General features: G+C 39.5%; 1 protein-coding gene across 1 annotated transcript in view; it reads right to left on the bottom strand.

Annotated features, from left to right (window-relative positions):
- The window catches only part of LOC307121081 (complement C3-like), a 53289-nt gene that overhangs the window by 12624 nt on the left and 20313 nt on the right, over positions 1–20352 (bottom strand). Inside the window, exons 21-28 of the mRNA XM_079808492.1 lie at positions 19346–19485; positions 19053–19262; positions 17480–17546; positions 9321–9407; positions 9001–9204; positions 8840–8915; positions 8590–8749; positions 8378–8488 (exon numbers count right to left, since the gene is read on the bottom strand). Of these exons, the coding sequence (XP_079664618.1) occupies positions 8378–8488; positions 8590–8749; positions 8840–8915; positions 9001–9204; positions 9321–9407; positions 17480–17546; positions 19053–19262; positions 19346–19485 (1055 nt within the window). The remainder of the gene's footprint in view (positions 1–8377; positions 8489–8589; positions 8750–8839; positions 8916–9000; positions 9205–9320; positions 9408–17479; positions 17547–19052; positions 19263–19345; positions 19486–20352) is intronic.

Raw genomic sequence — 20352 nt, 5'->3', positions numbered from 1 at the left:
AGGTTGAGAATTCACCAGCCAGTTTTCTATTCTACGGGGATAGATTGCTTTGGTCCCTATCTTATAAAGGTGGGACACAGAAATGAGAAACGCTGGGGGATCATTTTCAAGTGTATGACCTCACGCGCAGTGCATATTGATCTCCTCACAAGTATGGACAGTGATTCATTCCTGATGGCCCTTCGTCGCTTCATTACACGGCGAGGCAAACCCTCTGAAATCCTTTCAGATCAAGGAACGAATTTCAAAGGTGGGGAAAAGGAACTTAGGGATGCCTTTGCAGCTCTTCAGCCTGAGCTCCAGGCTCAACTTGCAAGCCAGCAGATTAAGTTCCTTTTAAATCCACCCAGTGCACCACATTTCGGTGTATGCTGGGAGTGGGAAATTCGATCCCTGAAAACAGCCCTGCAAGTAACCCTCGGAGCACAGACAATCACTGAAGAAGTGTTGCGGACTGTGCTCATTGAAATCGAGGGTATACTGAATGCCAAACCAATTGGCTACACATCTTCAGATATCGCCGACCCAGATCCAGTTACACCCAACATCCTGTTGATGGGGTGGCGGGATGCCTCACTTCCACAAGTGACATATCAGGATTCTGAACTCCTTAGCAGAAGGAGATGGAGGCATAGTCAGCTGCTAGCTGATCACTTTTGGAGGCAATTCATTCGTAACTACCTACCTAGCCTTCAAACCAGACAGAAATGGATGTCAGAAAAGGAAAATCTATGAGTAGGTGAAACTGTTATGATTGTGGACCAACAGCTACCTCGCGCACTTTGGCCTGTGGGAAGGATTACACAGGTCTACCCAGGAAAGGATAATCGGGTCAGATCAGCTGAAATCAAAGTGAAGGACAGAACTTTCTTGAGGCCAGCGACCAAAATTATCAGCCTACCTCCCTTGCCTGAGTGACATTCCAATACTTAGTAAGGCCTTTTAATTGTTCAAATTCACATTGCGAATTTGGGGGTGGCTGTAAAAAAGTCCACCCTTCCCAAATGGACTCTTCCAATCTCCCCCACCTCTGTTCGTGACTTGGACTGTTCCAAAAACTTTCCGCAGAGTTGTAAACAAGATATCAGTGAGGGAGGCTGCAGAGATGTGATTGTATATAGTTATTAACATTTAAATTAGTCAGAAGTGCCATTAACAGTTTTGTGGATTGTGTGTGCGTGACACTGATTGTAAGTATTTCGCGTCATTAGTGATTATTGCTAAGAGACAGGAAAGAGCGCTACCGCGGCATTCAGCGTAAATGTTTACAGTAATAATTGGGGTTGCACATTATGTTGTTGCGTAAATACCTTGTATTAATGCCATATAATCTCACTGTGTTCTTTATCAGTAAAGTATTTGATGCTGCGCTTGTACGAACATATTATTCATACAAGTTAGACGCATGCGCTGTCAACACTACGTGCAATAGGCTGGCGGTGCGATAACATAAACATTGTATTGAGTCTGTAATGCATATTTTTGGGTTTATAGCTATTTCTTTAATGTGCAATTTAATATGCTGCTTAAAACTAATAGTGAAGTGCTTCTTTATAGTTAAGTATTGTTTATAGATCTGTGATTGTGCATTTATGTTTATTTATATTTGAATATTGCTTGTTTACAGAACCACACACACTCCCATGACAAACCCGAATAAATAATCTTGAAGTACAGACTGGTGTGAGACATAATGTTCTGACCGGACATCCTGTAGCTGTTCAATTACTCCGAACCAGAAATATAAAAGAGTGAACAGCAGTTTTTACATTCACAACATTCATACTGCGTTAATCAAGAGATATGAAAGCTGTCTGTCAATACAAACAAAAAGATTTCCAGATTGCTGGAAAACAGCAATAATTACACCGGTCTATTAATCAGGAGATAAGGATATAGTGTAGTGATTTTACTTTCGTCCATCCAAGGACGCTAAGTAAGGTAGTGATTGGTACTCACGTCACCGCTGACATTGTGATTTTTGGATCACACATCACTTAAGGTGTGGTTATGAGTACATCAGATGGACCACCTTCCCCCTCTCTTAGTTTGGGACACTAGTCAAGGTCTTTTACCGTGGCTGTATGAGAATACTCCAAATAGGAGGCAGTTCAATCATTTAGATTGAATGTAAAGTGGAGAGAGTTGGTCAGCTGATTTATCCGAAAGATTGGTGAGATTTCTAAGTTGTAGAGCCTCTTCTGTATTATCAGCACAATGAAGACACAATTGTAATAAAATACATTTTATTAACAAAGATAAACAAGAATAATTAACACAACTTCTAAATGAATACAATGAATGATAAAGGAATAAAGTGCATAAGATGCATAAAATACATGTGATTATGTTGAGTTGCGTTATCTTATGGAAAGATTAACTGTTGTTTATCTGAAACTAAGGTGAAGAACCTTATTATGCATCAAACAAATAAACAAAAGATTATTTGTTATTAACTAGCATCAGTTATATTACCTCTAATGTAAATTAGAAAATCATATACTGATAATATACAACAATGCCAAGGTCTCTAGAAAGAGGTTTGGTGTGGCGAGCAGCGAGGCTGAGAGACCGTGAGAGCGGGATGAGGCCATGGTCATTATGTTTGATGAGCGCCAGCTGCGTGCCGCAACGGCCTCGTCTCTCACGGAGGAGTGACGGGAGTATAAAGGAGGAGCGATGACGGGGACGGATGAGAGAGGACCAGGCCCGGATTTTAAGTTGTGTTTTGTTTACGTTTTGTTATGTGTGTGCGTGGCAGTCGTCCGTGAGGGGCTGCCGCTTTTACTTTGATTTTCTGTTCATTTATTTTGATTAAAAGTTGTTGAATGTTCGCCGGTTCCCACCTCCTTCTTCCCACACTAACTAACTTTACTACATTGGTGCCGAAACCCGGGAAGGAAGAAGCGGCCGCTGCCATGCAAGTTCCGCCTTCATCATCGCCATTTGCGGAGTTCATCTCGTTCCTCGCGGTCCTGCATCAGGATCAACACCAGGCTCTGCACGATATAAGGAGCAACCAAGAGCGCCGCTTCCAGACAATCGTGCAGGCCCAGCAGGAGGAGCGCGAGAGGTTCCGGAGCTGGATGGACCGGGAGGTTCGGACAGAGGTCCCAGCGATCCTGAGTATGACCACCCACCTGCCGCTGAACAAGATGGGGCCCCAGGACGACTGCCACGCACGCACACACATAACAAAACACAACTTAAAATCCTGGTCCTCTCTCGTCCTTCACTGTTGTCGCTCCTCCTTTATACTCCCATCACTCCTCCGTGAGACACGAGGCCAATGCGGCACACAGCTGGCACTCATCAAACATAATAACCGTGGCCTCGTCCCGCTCTCATGGTCCCTCAGCCTCGCTGCTCGCCACATTTGGTTAAGTGATATTTATGTTCCACTTGGTTGAGTAAGCAGTTTGATGGCGGTGACTTCTTCCACTGCTTGTGCTGGGTGACAATGCAGTGGGGAAAGGAGCTGGAATCCGTTTCAACAGTCTTGAACCCGAAGATCTGTGGGATGCTGATCTCCTGGAGCACCAAAGGGTCCTAAAATCTGGAACCAGTAGATGAGGCCCTGAAGTAGGGGCAGAAGGTCCTTAATCTGGAATATGCAGACATAGGAACCTTGAAGTGAAGGTTTGCTCTCCTGAGCTTAACCTCGTTGCAAATGTCTTCTGACTCTGTGGGTCAGACAATCAGCTTTTGTCTCTCTGGCATGGAGACTCGGGACGTGCTGTAGTCGTCTCGCTGGACTAAAACTCTGAACGTAGCATTTGTTAATGTCTCTTTTCTCGCAGGCTGAATCAGAACGTGGTCGTATCTGTTGCTGCTTCACAAGCTGTAGACTCAGATCCTCGGATCTTTTGTTGTCTCTCTGGATTAACCAGAGGCTCAGATTCATCCTTGCAGGACTCAGACTCAGAACAAGGAGTGTTGAAAGGGTACCTTTCTCCTTTTCAGAATAAGAGGAGATTGGGAAAAGATTGAACTGTCATGCGTTCATTCATTTGTTCATTATCAGCTGAATTTGTGTAAGATGTTGCATTACAAATAGCTGTCAATGAGAATACTTATTTCTCTGAATAAGTATGAAATGGGTGCGTGTAGTTTACATCAGTCTTAAGGTTTCCAAACATAGTTATGAATGGATTTGGATGGATCATTGTGGTCTTTCTTTCACCCACTATTGCTAAGGTCCTGTGGAATTTATATGGCAGTCACAGACCAGGACATTAGGGATTAGTCTCAGGTTGGGGTGAAGGGCAGGAACTGCATGTGGACCAATGAGAAGTCCTGTCCTTCCTGGGCTTTCTACCAGAGGTGGTCTTCTTGGCCTATAAGAGGTGTCTGGCTGTTGTTCTAGCATCTTTATTTGATGGCGTTGAACAGTTTATTTGTGTTAGTCCACCAAGATCCAATCAAAATAACCTTTGTCCACTGTTACGGGCAGAGAGGGGCCCAGCCATAAACTGGGCCCTGGAATGTGCTGTCCACTACAATAGCAAGTAACTATAGGCCTATTGCTATTCGTCCTGTAGTCTCAAAGATTCTGGAGAAGATCGTCGCTGAGGTACATTACAGGAACATTTAGAGTAAAACCAGTTGCTTTATCCATTGCAGTTTGGATTTAGAGACAAATATACAAAAACAGCTAACTGCTTTTTGCTCTAAAAAATAAAGGAAATGTTGTCGGGGCAGTGTTCCTGGACCTAAAAAAGGCTGTTGACACTGTTAATCACAGTATTTTACTAAATAAATTAAATCAGTTTAAAATGTCATCAGAAGCTTTGCAGTGGTTTAGGTCTTATTTGGGCGGGAGACAGCAATGTGTTAGGGTCAATGGGGTGAAATCACCTCTGTATGCCAACAGCATGGGAGTACCGCAAGGCTTTGTACTTGGCCCATTGTTGTTTACAATGTACATAAATGGCCTACCAAATTGCTGTCCAGGGACCTGTACCATGAGAGTAGTTTAACAAACTCAGGGTTACAGGATTAGTTTAGAGTTGACAAAACCAAACCAATCTATTCAGGCTTTGTTGGTCCCATGATGCTAATTATCAGCTTTCTCTGTCAACTTAGGCTTTGATCCTGAGTTTAGGAGTTTAGCTGTGACATCAGTAGTGAACAGCCAATCACATGCTGTGGATCAGTGAAACTGAGATTCACTTCTCGCGAGAGAAGCAGCGAGATTAATTTCTCTCTTCTGCAGAATATTACATGATTGAAAAATATTAAGAATTTAAACAAATGTACACAGCAAGAAGAAAAGAGCTGTCTATAAAAGAGTACAACTTAAAGAAAATATTCACTACATCAATGCAAGTAAAAGTTATGAAGTTAGTTTAGTTGATATAAAGAGAATTGAGTAATGTAGTAATTTTTATAGCTTTATTTATTGATTTTAAAGCTTATTTGTATGACCGTTGTATAGGCTATTTATATTAATTTCAACTAAGTACCTATTGATGATTGATTAACTAAAATGATACATGTGTAATTGAATACGGGTATAATAATTACATAAATGATATCTAAATCATTAAAAATGATTATTATTATTATAAATAAGCATTGTTAAAAGCCAGACACTTTAGTCTTTAATAGCCATTTGCTATGTAGTGACCTTTAATTTGGAGTAGAAACAGGGGGAGTGACTTAATTGCATCAGAGGTGTGTCACTTTGCTCACAGCTGATTGGTCCAATTTCAGTTTGATCTCTTATCCAGAACATAACCTGCCCTGGAGCAGGTTAGCCGTGGAGCGTAAGTTACTATGGAGATGAACACTGCTAAAAGCCAAACCACTTTAATGGTACCTAAAACCCAGGATTAGCACAAACTAAGCTTAAACATATCTGGCTAGCCAGCTAAACCGGCTTCATGGTATAGGCCCCTGGTGTTAGCTGTCAGATGTATGCAGATGACATTGTCGTTCATGTGTCCACTGCAAAACCCAGCCTGGCAGCTGAGCACCTGACACAGGCATTACAGAATATTTCTAAATGGCTCGAATTGTCTCATTTAACTCTTAATGTGCAGACAACAGTTTCTATGTGCTTATCCATACGAAATAGGCCTGCAAGGGATGTATTTGAGGTGTGAATCCAGAATTAAGTAATTAAATCAGTGAATTAAGTCAAGTATCTTGGCATCATTCTGGACAAGAATTACAAGTTTGACAGTCTGTGCATCTGCAGGAATGTTAAAGCTAACCCAAATTGTTTATGTGTTATTAGAAGGGATTTGTCATGTCAAACTGCAAAACTATACATTTATGCAATGATATTTTCACATTTATCATATTGCATTACATCATGGTCACAAGCCTCCAAAACTAAATTAAAGCCTGTTATTTCAATATGCAAACAGGCAATAAAAGTTATGGACCAAAAACCAACGTGATGGCATCACTGTGATGTTTTAAGAAAGCATAACCTTCTTAGCTTTGACAGTTTTGCCGATTTTAATTATCTCAAACTGGTTTTTAAATATCTGATAAATCATGTGTCATCTCTGTTTTCTGAACTGGTCAGTAGGCGTCAGAGTTCACAAAGGGAAAACACACAAGCCACTATCAGCGGTGACTATATTGTCCCAAAGTATAAAACATCTTTTGGTCAGTCTTTTTCGGCAAAGGGGCCAAAACTCTGGAATGTTTTACCTAAAATGTAAAACTAGAGACTAACGGCAATGCTTTTTACAAAGCACTTAAACAATGGTTAAAAACAAAACAACAGTGCTCACATGAATAACCATCCCCCTAACAAAGCAGAAGCTGGAGCGCTAGCCATGGCCCGGGACTGGAAGATGCTAGTCGATATTGGCCAGCAACTAATCTTCCCACCTGAGATAGCAGCCACCACCCTTAGACCAGACTTGGTACTCTGGTCCCCTTCAGCTCAGGTTTGATCACCCTGTAGCTGGCCACCTTTGATGAGGGTGTCTAGTGTTGAAAGGCCGAAACACCCCCTGATTCAAAGGTACACTACTGATGATGTGTCCCAAAATTAACATCTTTCCCACTTCTGAGATACAGCTCTCACGTCACTCTCAACATCAAGGCAGCCTCATGTGCATACCATCTATTGGCACAATGGACAGTTCAACATCACGTCCCATGTTTTATGATTCTGAGTATCTGGACTTGTCCAGTGACCGCTGTGAAAGGGTTGCAAGTTGCTAAATAAGTGAGCGGTCACTGTTTCTGTACATTTAATGGCATACTCCTTTTTTTCTTTTTTTTATCTGTATAAAGCTGGCAAATATTTTCCTGTAAATGTCCAAATATTCTTAACCTATCATATATTCATATTTAATTAATTTTCTATTCATACAATAATATTTTATATTTATTGCATGTATTGAAATAATCTTGCAATTATTTAAAGTAGCTATTACTAAATTATTAGCTATGTATTAATTATTATTATATCATAAATATAATTTAATTTAGCTTTTATCCTAATTATTAACTTTATATATATTTTTCTAATTATTTAATTTAGCTTTTGTCCCAATTTTTACATTTAGCTATTGCCCCAAAACTGTTTAATGTAGCTATTGTTTCAATAATTTAATTAAGGGATAAAAAAGGGATAGGTTCCCCTCGAAAAATTTACATTTTCTTTCAAATGGCTAAAACATCTGTAAACAGTAGTTAAAGGGATAATTCATCCTAAAATAAAAATTAATTACTCACCCTCATTTTGTCTAAAACCCTTAAGATTTTTGGTTATTTTTCGTACACAAATTAAGATCTTTTTGATAAAATCTGAGACATTTCTGTCTCTCCACTGACAGCTATGCAACTACTACATTGACGCGTTAAAATTTCAATCCAAATCCCAATCCAAATTTTCTGAAGAGACTCAATCGGTTTATATGATGAACAGATTGAATTAGGCTTTTATTTATACCAAACTGGTAGTAGCGTAGCTGTCAATGGAGGGACAGAAAACTCAGATTTAATTAAAATCTCTTTATTTGTATTCCAAAAACATCTTTTTGGATAGACATGAGACCAATAATGACAGGGAATTTTTGGGTGAACTATCCCTTTAACTACTGCTTCACGAGTTTGTGTGCCCATATAATCTTAGTGAAAGTGGTAAACAGATTTGGCTTGCTGTCTGCTATAGAGGGGCTCGGAGAGGATATTCTACCCAAGCTCCGATTGCCCCCCTATAACAGGCAAAATTGTACAAAAGGAGGAGCAGGGGAGGAGGAGGGATACTGCAGGAACTAAAAATGGGAAGAGGTAAGCTGCTGGTTTTATACCTTGGTATTAATTGGTGGATTAGATGGGCGTACTCCCGAAATTACGTTTAATAACTTCACTTAATTCAGATGTTTTTAGCTTAGAGTGAAGTTACCTGTATGTCGAGGTCTGGCTCTTGGCAGGTGACAGCATTTTGTGCTTCTGCCAAAGCAATGAGCACGAATGCGGTCAGAGACACTCTGGATTCAGAGCCCTGCAGGCCTCCCTGCATCACAAAACATGTGTTAGTTAGAACTGTGAGAAAGCATTCAACAGTGGTCCCCTTTTATAGATTATTATAAAACTAGTGCAGTTATTAATTCTCACCGTCATACTGGTGTCATAGACAGGATTGTTCTCCTGAAAGGATCCATCTGGATGCTGTTTATTCTTGAGTAGGTACAGAAGAGGACCACACAGATGCTTCTCATTGACACTGATAAACAAGTGTGCCATGGAGAACACCTTCACCACATATGCAGTGATCCTGAGACAGACAGACCATAAAGACACATGAACTCTACTGGGAAATGTTTGATATAGTGCTGTAGTTTGAGCGATATGCTGGCATGAATACCATGTGCTGGTGCCTTCTTTGGCATAGGGTGGGTACGAGTCATCTGTTTTCTGATAATTAAGTTGATTTTCATAACCTATAAATAAAATAAATAATATAAATAATTTATCTTAATCAAATGTGAAAGAATGCAGTTCATCGCTATTTGTGTCTCATCGCACCTTTTTGTATGTATTTGATGGCCTCTTCCCTGCGATTTATTCCCACAGCCTCCCAGTTTGCACTGCGGTCCAAGTAATGGGCTGCAATGAGGGGCAGTGTGATTCTGGCCAGGTTCTGCTCCACACACCCGCCGGGCATGCGGATCAGTGCTGCCAGCGAGTCCTCCTTGATGGAGTTATCAATGCTGTCTGCCAGCAAATCACCTGAAGAATGGATGAAGTACAAATCTGTTTTGTTCATTCACATACATGTCTATAATGTAATTGAGTGTTAATACTATTTCATAATATTATGAATATTGCTTAATAAAATGTCAAACCTCTGACATTAACAAATGTCTCCGGCAGAGATCTGGGTACAACGGCGTCCAGCTGCATCTTCTCCACTTCTATCATCTGTCTCTCAGCTGAGATGAAGGAAATATTTAATCATTTATTAGAAAAAAAAATAAAAGCATATAGGTAATACATTATTAAAATTAAAATATAAACTTTAGTAATATAACCATGGCTTGACATTAACATTTGACATTAAATCTAATATATACATTTTTCAATTGTAGTCTTTTAAAAAGGCATCTGAAATAATAAAATAAGTGCATTATATAAGACCAAACACAATATTAGGAATATCCATAATGTCATAATGTTATGCCTGATCGGTGTAATTATACAATGTGTATATACACAGACCAGGCATATCATTATGACCACCGTCCTAATATTATGTTGGATCCTTAGATCCTTTAAGTCATGTAAGTTGCAAGGTGGGGCCTCCATGGATGGGACTTGTTTGTTCAGCACATCCCACAGATGCTCGATTGGATTGAGATCTGGGAAATTTGGAGGCCAAGTCAACACCATTCCTGAACCATTTTTGCTTTGTGGCAGGGCACATTATCCTGTTGAAAGAGGCCACAGCCACCAGGGAAAACCGTTTCCATGTAATGGTGTACATGGTCTGCAACAATGCTTAGGTAGGTGGTACGTGTCAAAGTAACAACCCAGTCATCACAATTTGGCCCTTGACAGGTGCCGTGATGAAGAGATTATCAATGTTATTCACTGTCCCTGTTATGCCTGCTCGGTGTAAAATCAAGTACCTAGCCATGCAGTCTGCATTTTATTTATATTTTCATATTTTTATTATGTAAATTTGATATAATAATTATTTTTCTTAATTAGTCATTTACTGTTGAATATATTTCTTTGGTTTATATTTGTTCTTACCATGCGTGTTCAGTGACGTCTATTTTGTAGCGCATGTAAAAGTTTGACACACATGCAATAAATGCAGAGGCACAGTGGGAGAACACAAAGCTTTTGATCGTTTATTATAATATAGCATAAATTGGCTCACAAGTAAAGTAGCTCTTTAAATAAGTTGTTGAGAAGACAAAGCTGTGCAAGAGTATTATGCTGAATGTAAGAAATGTGATTCTTTATCGACTTGGAAGAATAAACAGTGATAAAGGAACTATGGACTTCCATTTGTGAATACAAGACAAGAAGATTTGCATCAAAACTTGTGGAATAACTAAAATACATTAACATGTCCCATACATGCAAGTCAAAAGCTTTCTCCTTTTTTAAATTAAGAGGAGTTATTACAAGTGCGCACTTTACTGCACATTAATGGAAGACCGTGCTTGCAACGTCAGAAGGGCTCACTTGTTGTGGACTAACAGCGCTGTGCATGATTGTGTTCAATGGAGTTACGAATGCCGAAAGATCGATCATCCGACCGCATGCAAGAAGTGTTAATAGAGCAACTCTGATCAAGTTCTGAAGTGAACTTGCACGCTTTGAAGTTTAACAAATGGCGGACAACAAAGACGACAACGACGATGCTATTACGCGGCACAAGGTCGCCTACTGACAAGGGTTTGGAAGAGAAGCTTCACAACAAGATAAGCGCCAGAAGAGGAAAGTTGAGACAATTAACCGCAAAATCTAAATAGATTGAATTGCTTATGGAGAATGTTTCCAACTTGAATGATGTTGAAAACAAGCAGCTTAAATTCTACAAATGGCTGTTTGAAGAATCTGTTGAGTGTAATGCATCAGTGTTGCTGTATTTAAAAGATGAAGAGCATGATGCTGATCTGGATTTCTGGTTTCAGCCTAAATTATTATGCATTTACATTTACATTTATGCATTTGGCAGACGCTTTTATCCAAAGCGACTTACAGTGCCCTTATTACAGGGACAATCCCCCTGGAGCAACATGGAGTAAAGTGCCTTGCTCAAGGACACACTGGTGATGACCACTGGGATCAAACCAGCAACCTTCTGCGTATTAGTTCCATGGTTTAAGCCACTGGACCACCATCTCACATATGCTGCAAAAATGTCATGGAAAAAGTGCAGTCATGGATTGAGGAAACTAAACAGTGCGTTAAAATGTCTCTAATTTGTGACAATGAAGTCTCACCAATGGACAGTGTGTCAATGGTGTCATCCAAGATGATCGCTTCTAATAAGTCAGGAAGTGGAGCAATGTTTGTTTCCAAAAAATCCTCAATATCCTCAGCATGCTCAGCTCACCTTAGGGAAGAAGCTAACAGAGCAGCTTTGTAGGCAAAAGCAGCTGCTTTGAAAGAAAGGCAGGCATTGGAGATGAAAGAAGCGAATTTAAAGGCTGAAATGGAAAAGTTGGAGATGAAAACGGCTCTTGCAATGTCTAATGCTAAAATTAAAGTGTATCAAGATTGTGAAGAACAACTACAGCACGTAGGTCAAAATGTGGCTATCCAAGCAGCTGACATGGACATTCCAAAACAGGAGCATTATGAATATGATGAATACAGTGTAAGATCAAAGCATGGCCAAATGAATATTATCATGTCCTGAAGCAGTTCACTCAAGTATACCTGCAAGTGTCAGACCTTAAAAAACAAACACGGCAAAAGGATGGCCAAAATCAGTCAATGAAACATTGTGCTGTAATACTGATACATCAGAACTTAAAAGAGTAATGCAACGACAGACAGATATCACAGCAATGCTTGTGAAGAACCAACAGATGTCTTGTCTACCTCAACGTGATGTTTCTTTGTTTCATGGAGATCCACTTGAGTTCAGATCTTTTATGAAGGCGTTTGAACATGCTGTTGACTCCAGAGCTGACAGTAGTGGTGACAAGTTGTACTTTCTGGATTAGTATACTAGAGGTGAGCCCAGAGACCTAAAAGCTGCCAGCACATGCCAAATGATCGTGGTTATGCAGAAGCAATGAGACTCTTGCATCAGAAGTTTGGAAATGAGCTGAATCTTGCGATAGCCTTAATGCAAAAGGCATTTAAATGGCCTGAAATAAAGTCAGAGGATGGAAAATTAAGTGCATTTTCATTGTTTCTGGTCGCAATGTAATGTAGGACATTGAATACATGGATGAGTTGGATAATCCTACCAAAATGAGGATTATTATCTTAAAGGTGCCCTACAAGTTACGTGAAAGATGGCGAGCCCATGCTTACGAATATGAGGAGCACAACAGAATAAGAGCCAAGTTCATTCAGTTGGTGGAGTTTGTTGATCACCAAGCAAAGGCAATATCAAACCCACTTTTTGGAGATCTGGATGCTTTGGCAGGTGATAAAAAACACACCAACAAGTATTTTCAAGGAACCAAGCTGAAAAGAGAAAGGAAAGGAAGTAGCAGTTTTGCAACTGACTTCAAACAGTTTGGTGAAACTCAAAAAGACTTGACAATGATGAAAACAGTGCACCAGTTCTCAATGCTTTTACTAGACCTTGTGCATTCTGTGAGAAAGGCCATACCTTGGAGCAATGTTATCAGTTTGGGGCTAAGTCATATAAAGACAAATTAGACTTTCTAAGAAAGAATAGATTTAGCTTTGGATGCTTAGTGAAAGGACACTTAAGCAAAGACTGTAACAGAAGAAGCACATGTCAGCTGTGCTAAAAGAAACATTCTAGCATGTTATACTTAACCACACAAAAAGAGTTGAAAAAACTGAAGTTACCACTTTACCTGCCACACTGAGTCATGAGACAAGTGTTTGCACTTGGGCCGAAGACAAATGTGTTCTTGCCATAGTACCTATCAAGTTAAATTCCAAAAAGAGTAAAAAGTGCGTGGAAGATGTAGGCCTTTATGAACAACCTTTTGTACTTAAGCACTAGCAAGACGGTTGAATAGACCACCATCTCCCACATAGATCTCCATCTGTCAATGGAAAACATTCCACAACACCACAAAGTTGACAGATGGCAGGGAAGTGAAGTTGCCTCACATTGCCACTGGAGTGGAGATCCTCATAGGGAACAAGGAGTTCAAACTTCTGGAACCATGGAGAGTAATAAATAGTAAGCACAATGGACCATATGCAGTAAAGACTGCCCTTGGATGGATTTTGAAGACAGCATGCCTGGCTATGCTCAAACAAGCGATACAGTCAACAGAATCTCCCTTGAGTGTGTGGAACAGATGCTGAACAATACAACCATGATTTTCCTGAGAGAAATTGTGATGACAAAGCTGAATTGTCACAGATGGACCCCCAGTTTTTAGAGTCTGTATCTAAGTCAGTGCAATTATCTGATGGTCACTACTACATTGACCTTCCAATCAAGAAAACGGTTGTCCAAATGCGAACAATCGAATTACAGCTATCCAGCGAGAACTAAATCTTAAAAGGAAATTCCAAAAAAAAAAAAAACATTGCTCTTTTCATGAAGAGTACACAAACTTCATAAATGACATGCTAGGCAAATTTACGCAGTCAAGGTGCCTACATCACTCTTAAGTCATCAATGGTCAAGTTTGGTATAAACCTCACCATGGGGTGTACCATCTTCAGAAGAAGAAACTGATGTTGGTGTTTGACTGTGCTGCAAGTTTCCAAGGAATATCTTTGAATAATGAGCTCCAACTGGGTCCAGGCTTGACACATTCACTCATTGGAGTGCTCACTCGCTTCAGACAAGAGTCAGTTGCCATGATGGTAGATATTGTAGCTATGTACAACCAGCTGAGAGTTCCTGAAAAAGACATTCTCCAGAACTTGCATGAGTACAAGATGGTTGTCCATCTCTTTGGAGCAAAGTCATCTCCAAGTGTAACTCATTTCGCTCTTAGGAAGACAGCAGAAGAAAATTGCAGCAAGTCATCTGTTGAAGCAGTCAACACATAACTTTTTACGTAGTCAACTGCTTAAAGTCTGTTTCAAGCCATGCTCAAGCAATTGCCTCGTATAACGATCTCACAAAACTTTGTGCGAGTGGAAGATTTCATCTTACAAAATGGGCAAGCAACAGTCGTGCATTGTTAGCCTCTGTTCCGGAAGGTGAGAGAGTTGAAGATTTGGATTTGAGCCAAGATGCATTTCCTGCAGAGAGAGCATTAGGGGTGTTATGGTGTGTCAATTCAGATGTGTTCAAATTAAAGATTAGTTTGAAAGAAAGACCTGTAACCAGAAAAGGAATCCTGTTAGTCACAAGCTCCATCTACGACCCCTTGGGCTTTCTCGCACCTGTCATATTGCCATCAAATATTCTAATGCAGCAGTTGTGCAAAGAAAAACTTGCATGGGACACTGATATTCCAGAACAGTGTGCAGAAAAGTGGATTGAGAGCTAAATCAACTGACTGACTTCAGTGTGCCAAGATACATAAAACCTGTTGACTTTTGATTTTCAATTTCCGCGCAACTACATCCCTTCTCAGACGCTAGTGAAGTGGGATATGGAGTTGTCTCATACCTCAGATTGTTAAACACTGATGAAATTGCACATTGTGTCTTTATGATGGGGAAGTCATGTGTGGCTCCGTTGAAGCAGACCACCGTTCCACGTATGGAATTGACTGCTGCAGTTGTTGCTGTTAACACAGACAAAATACTGAAAAATACAAGAATCTGTATTTTGGACTGATAGCACCACTGTTTTGAGAAATATTGACAATGAAGGTCTTCGTTTCAAAACGTTTGTTGCCAACAGGATTGCCATTATGAGAGTTGACCAGACCACAGCAGTGAAGGTATGTCAATACCTCAATGAACCCGGCTGATTGTGCATCCAGGGGACTTACTTGTGAAAAGTTCATGAAAAACCTGAGTTGGATCCACAGTCCTTCTTTTCTCAAAGAACCAGAGAACAAGTGGTCTGAGACAAATCATGACCTGTCAATAAAATTGGATGACAGTGAGGTTAAACACTTCAGTGAATCTTGTGTGCAGTGGATAGCAAAGATGCTGAACAATTTGATCAATAATTACTCCGATTGGTACAAATTAAAGAGAGCTGTCTCAAGGACATAGTTATACAGCGCAGCAATCAAAAAACAGCCAAAAAAGACAAAAAAGTTCAGAGTTGTGAGGCAAAATCCACAGCAAAAAACTGCAAAGCTCTAACAATGCAAGACTTAACAAGGGCTGAAAATGAAATCATCAAGTTCACTCAAAGAAAAGGATTCAAAGAAGAAATTTCCAAAAGGTAATCCATCTGATAAAAAGAACAGTTGCCTTTCTAAACTGGATCCAATACTTCAGGATGGATTGCTGAGAGTTGGAGGTCGTCTTGGTAGATCTGCAATGCCTGAGCATGTGAAGCATCCTATTATTATACCCAAACATTCACATGTCCCATACAAATTGGTCATCCTGAAGAGCTCAGCAGTGAATTCAAGCGTGGTACTGTGATAAGATGCCAGTCAGTTTGTGGAATTTCATACATGCCAGATATTCCACAGTCAACTGTAAGTAGAATTACTGAAAAATGGAAGAGTTTAGGAACAGCAGAAACTAAGCCATGAAATGGAAGACCACATAAAGTCACAGAGTGGGGTCACCAAGTACTGAGGCACATGGTGCGTAAAAGTCGCCAACGCTCTGCTGATTCCATAGCTGAAGAGACTCCCACTGGCATTAATATCAGCACAAAAATGTGAATGGGTTTCCAAGGCAGAGTAAGCATGCAAGCCTCACATCACATAATGCAATGGCAAGCTTCAGATGGAGTGGTGTAAAGCACGTTGGCACCAGACTCTGGAGCAGTGTAAATGTCATATCACACTTCTTTGCTTGGCAGTCTCCATATTAATGTGTATGTAATGTCATTACAGTCCCTGCCGGTATAATAATCAGGTGTCCCAAAACTTTTGTCCATGTAGTGTAAATATATTCCATTCAAAATGGCCCATTTATACTGTGTAATACTGCTACTGTTATAATTTTATTTAAAAAAAAAATATTTAAAAAGAATGTAAGAATTAAGTTAAATGAATGTTTTTTGTGTTATCATTGCATTGATCATGATTTTTTTTCCCTTTTTTTTCATTTATTTATTTATTTAAACAGGGACAGTGTAAAATATACATTAAACCTTAAAAAGGAGAGATGCATTTTACCAGGTTGTAGCACTTGTGCTAATTTACACCTGCAGTCCCTGGACAGGCTGATGTAAACAAATCAAGTTAATAAAACATTTATCCCAGAACAACATTAAAATAATCAAACCCCACATTCATTCTACAACATACATTTACAAATACACTCTCACCTACACATCAACTACTAAACATTATGTGAACATGTTTGTTGTGAAAGAAGCCATTTTTGACCCGATGTGAAAAAGTGTTAAAATTCACACATGTGATTAACTCTGTTGGCAACTTATTCCACTGTCTGACGGCTACGCTTGAAAAAGCTGAGCCACCAAGTGCTGTTTTACGTAGTGGAATCCTACACTCGCCCCGAACAGCCGACCGAGTGGCTCGAAATTGATTTTCTGAGCTCAGTAAGAAAACAATTTTTAAGGGAGGAGCTGCAGTACCATTTATTATCTTAAACAAAAGACAGAGATGTGAATATATGATTATATTTTCAAAACTTAATAAGCTACGTTTTTTGAGAATATGACAATGATGAAATAACCGATATTTCTTATCAAGAACCTTAAGAGAGCTTTTGTACAATGATTCCAGAGGCCTCAATGTTGTTTTACAGGCCTGTGACCAACTCGTCATGCAGTAACGAAAGTGCGAGAATATAAAAGCATTTAGATATAAATTAGATGCATCTATGGTCAAAGAGTTCCTAATATATCTAAATTGTGCAATGTTAATTTTCAACGTATTAGTTATCTTTTTAATATGTTTTTTAAAATTTAATTTTGGGTCAAGAGTAACTCCTAAATATTTAATTTGGTCAACCATTGATATTTCTTGACCTTCAATTATAATTTTTGATTCAGTGTTGCATGGCGAAAACTTACGTTGATTTGTAAAGAACACAGAAACCGTTCTATCAACATTCAACGTTAAGTGAGAGTTTTTCAGCCAATTGGAAATCTTTTTCATTTCCTTAGTTAACTTTCGGGCAACATCCTTAACAGTTTTACCATGAATATACACCACAGTGTCATCAGGATACATGATCATTTTATCATTAGCACACACAGATGGAAAATCATTTATATAAAGAGAATAATCTCATGATTTCTAACCAGTCTTACCACTGTCTCCTTTCTCAGTGGGGTTCAACACAAAACTCCTCACTTTAATTGTCTGGATGCCTTCTACCTAAAACACAAGATATATAAAATCATATGCCACACAGTTACTAAAAACATGTATGAACATGTAAAACATTTTATTGGAATATACAAAGGGTACAGCAATATTAATGCATTTATACATTCCTTTTTAATAAAAAAACAACTACTAAAGCCTTGTTAATACTTTAGCCTGGCTCCACAGCACGAGCCTCCACTGACTGCGCACGCTCCTTCCCAAATGGACGAGGCGTTTAAGCCCAATTTATACTTATGCGTCGAGTATACGCCGCAGGTTGTGTGTTGGCCCTGACGTGCACCTCTTCAATAATGTAACAACGTGTCAATTCTACGCGGACCGCAATCGCTGTGATTGGTCTGCCAGAACCCATCCCTCAGGGGTACACATGCTCCCACTGCATGTGTAACTGCATGTCAACGCAGACAAGGACGCATAAGTATAAATGAAAATGTACGCGTAGCCCACGGTGTAGCGGCTATGCCGCAGGTCTGACACAGAAGTTTAAATGTGGGGCAGTTGTGGCCTAATGGTTAGAGAGTCGGACTTGTAACCCGAAGGTTGCGGGTTCGAGTCTCAGGTCCGGCAGGAATTGTCAGTGGGGGGAGTGAATAACCAGCACTCTCCTCCACCCTCAATACCACAACTGTGGTGAGACCCTTGAGCAAGGCACCGAACCCCCAACTGCTCCCTGGGCCCCGCAGCAATATGGCTGCCCACTGCTCTGGGTGTGTGTTCAAGGTTTGTGTGTGTGTGTGCACTTGGATGGGTTAAATTCAGAGATTTAACCCATCCAAGAATGGGTCACACGACCATACTTGGCCGTACGTCACTTTCACTTCACAAAACAAAATATGGTAGGAGAACATGTATACAACTAAATTAACGATTTCTTAAATATTTTCTAATTTCACTAAACATTTTCATTTAGTTTTGTGAACATTTTTATTAAACATGGATCTTTATTTTCATTAAAAGGGCTTATTTCATTAAGGCTCATTTTGTAAACATAAGCAACTAATTTAGATGTCCAAACTGGGTGCCGGTGTAGATTCACTTCGATCTCCTGCATCTTCAAATGCGGAGCTGCGCGCAAAGCTACAAAATTTGCCGTGCACCCACTCTGTGATGACGTCATTTTTGCTGTGTGCAAAAAGTGGTTGGAGCTTTAGAGGACTTCCAGTGCAGTAAAAATTGTCTGCGAGCTATCAGTGAAGTAAAGGCAAGAACATTAGCATTCTTTTTTGTATATTCATCCTGAGCCGCTGTGACACCAAAGATAGCAATCAGAGGGCATGGTTCGAGAATGTTAGAAAATCTATCTGAAAAGGAATGCCAAAAATCTTCCAGCTTTGGACAGGAAAAAAACATGTGGGTATGATCAGCAGGAGCCAGAGAACACCTATTGCAAGTGACGTCCAAGTCTGGAAAAATTTAACATATCTAGTATAAAATATGTTTAATATAATGTGTGTGAAACTCAAAACTCAAGACAGGTTTTAGTAGCACACTTACTACCACACGTAGATTCTTCCTCACTGCATCTTGCCCCATGAAGGAGGCTGCAATGGCTGTGACCTGTAGGGGGAGCTCTCCTGTTTTAAGGGGGATGATAGTGTATGTAATGAGCTTGGAGGAGCTGGCCTGCACTGAAACCTGCTGTCTGTGGGGTCCGCTAAATGCCACACTACACATGTCATCTGTCTTATCCAGGATGACCATTACCTGCAAACAGACACATTGTTCAGGTCAGTCACAGACGTTACAGTGGTAGTGTGGTAATTGTTTGATGATGGTGTGAATCTAACCGTCAATGCTGAGTTCCTGTAGTTGTGGACCACAGCTTTAAATTGCACATGTTCATTTCTGGACACTGAGTGAGGCAACCGCAGGTCTATGAAGAACGGTTTTGACACCCGCACGTTATAAGGTTCAGCCACACAGAAACCTGCAAGAAGTTCAAAAAACAGGAATGATCTCATTCTCAGGGACATGTTCACATTCATTCTCAGAAATATCTGACATGAAGCATTAAAAGTTAAATAGTAATTATTAAAATATTCATAATTTAAATGCATAAATGTTTCAATGTAGGAAATAGGAAGTAGGAAATGTTTCCACAATTGGAGTTATATAAAAGATGTCCTGGCTCTTCCAAGCTTTATAATGGCAGTAAAAGGCAGTTTCTGTTTTAAAGTTCATAAAAGTACATCTTGCCGTTAGTCAATTTGTGTAGGCCGTCTGCCTGAAGCTAGTTATTTTAGTTTTCAAAGTTTTATGATGGATAGATGCACTTTTATGGACTTCAAAACATAAACTATTTACTGCCATTATAAAGCTTGAAAGAGCCAGGACATATTTTAATATAACTCTGATTGTATTCGTCTGAAAGAATAAAGTCATATACACCTAGGATGACTTTAGGGTGAGTAAATCAGGGGTAATTTAAATTTTTGGGTGAACTATCCTTTTAATTCTGAATTGATATAAAGAAATGCTTGGCATGTAGCATTAAAAACTAAACAATTATATTCATAGTTCATATGCAAAAACACTTGACCATTAATAGTTAAGCAATTATTAAAATAGCAAATTCATATGCAGAAACAATTGATATGTAGCATTGAAAGCTAAATATTAATTATTAATATATTCCAAATGAATGTGCAGAAATTCTGAACATGTAGCATTAAAAGCTAAATGATAAAAAAAATGAATTCATATCTTTTCATTGTAATTATTTAGTTATTACTGTGGCAGATTTAAAACCATATAAATTCAATTCTGTATGTCAGTTATTAGACATTTAAACATA

The sequence above is a fragment of the Gobio gobio genome (genome assembly GCF_949357685.1).
Source record: "Gobio gobio genome assembly, chromosome: 24".
Lineage (NCBI taxonomy): Eukaryota > Metazoa > Chordata > Actinopteri > Cypriniformes > Gobionidae > Gobio > Gobio gobio.
Note: the sequence above shows the minus strand (reverse complement) of the source record. Positions and strands in the feature narration are given on the sequence as shown.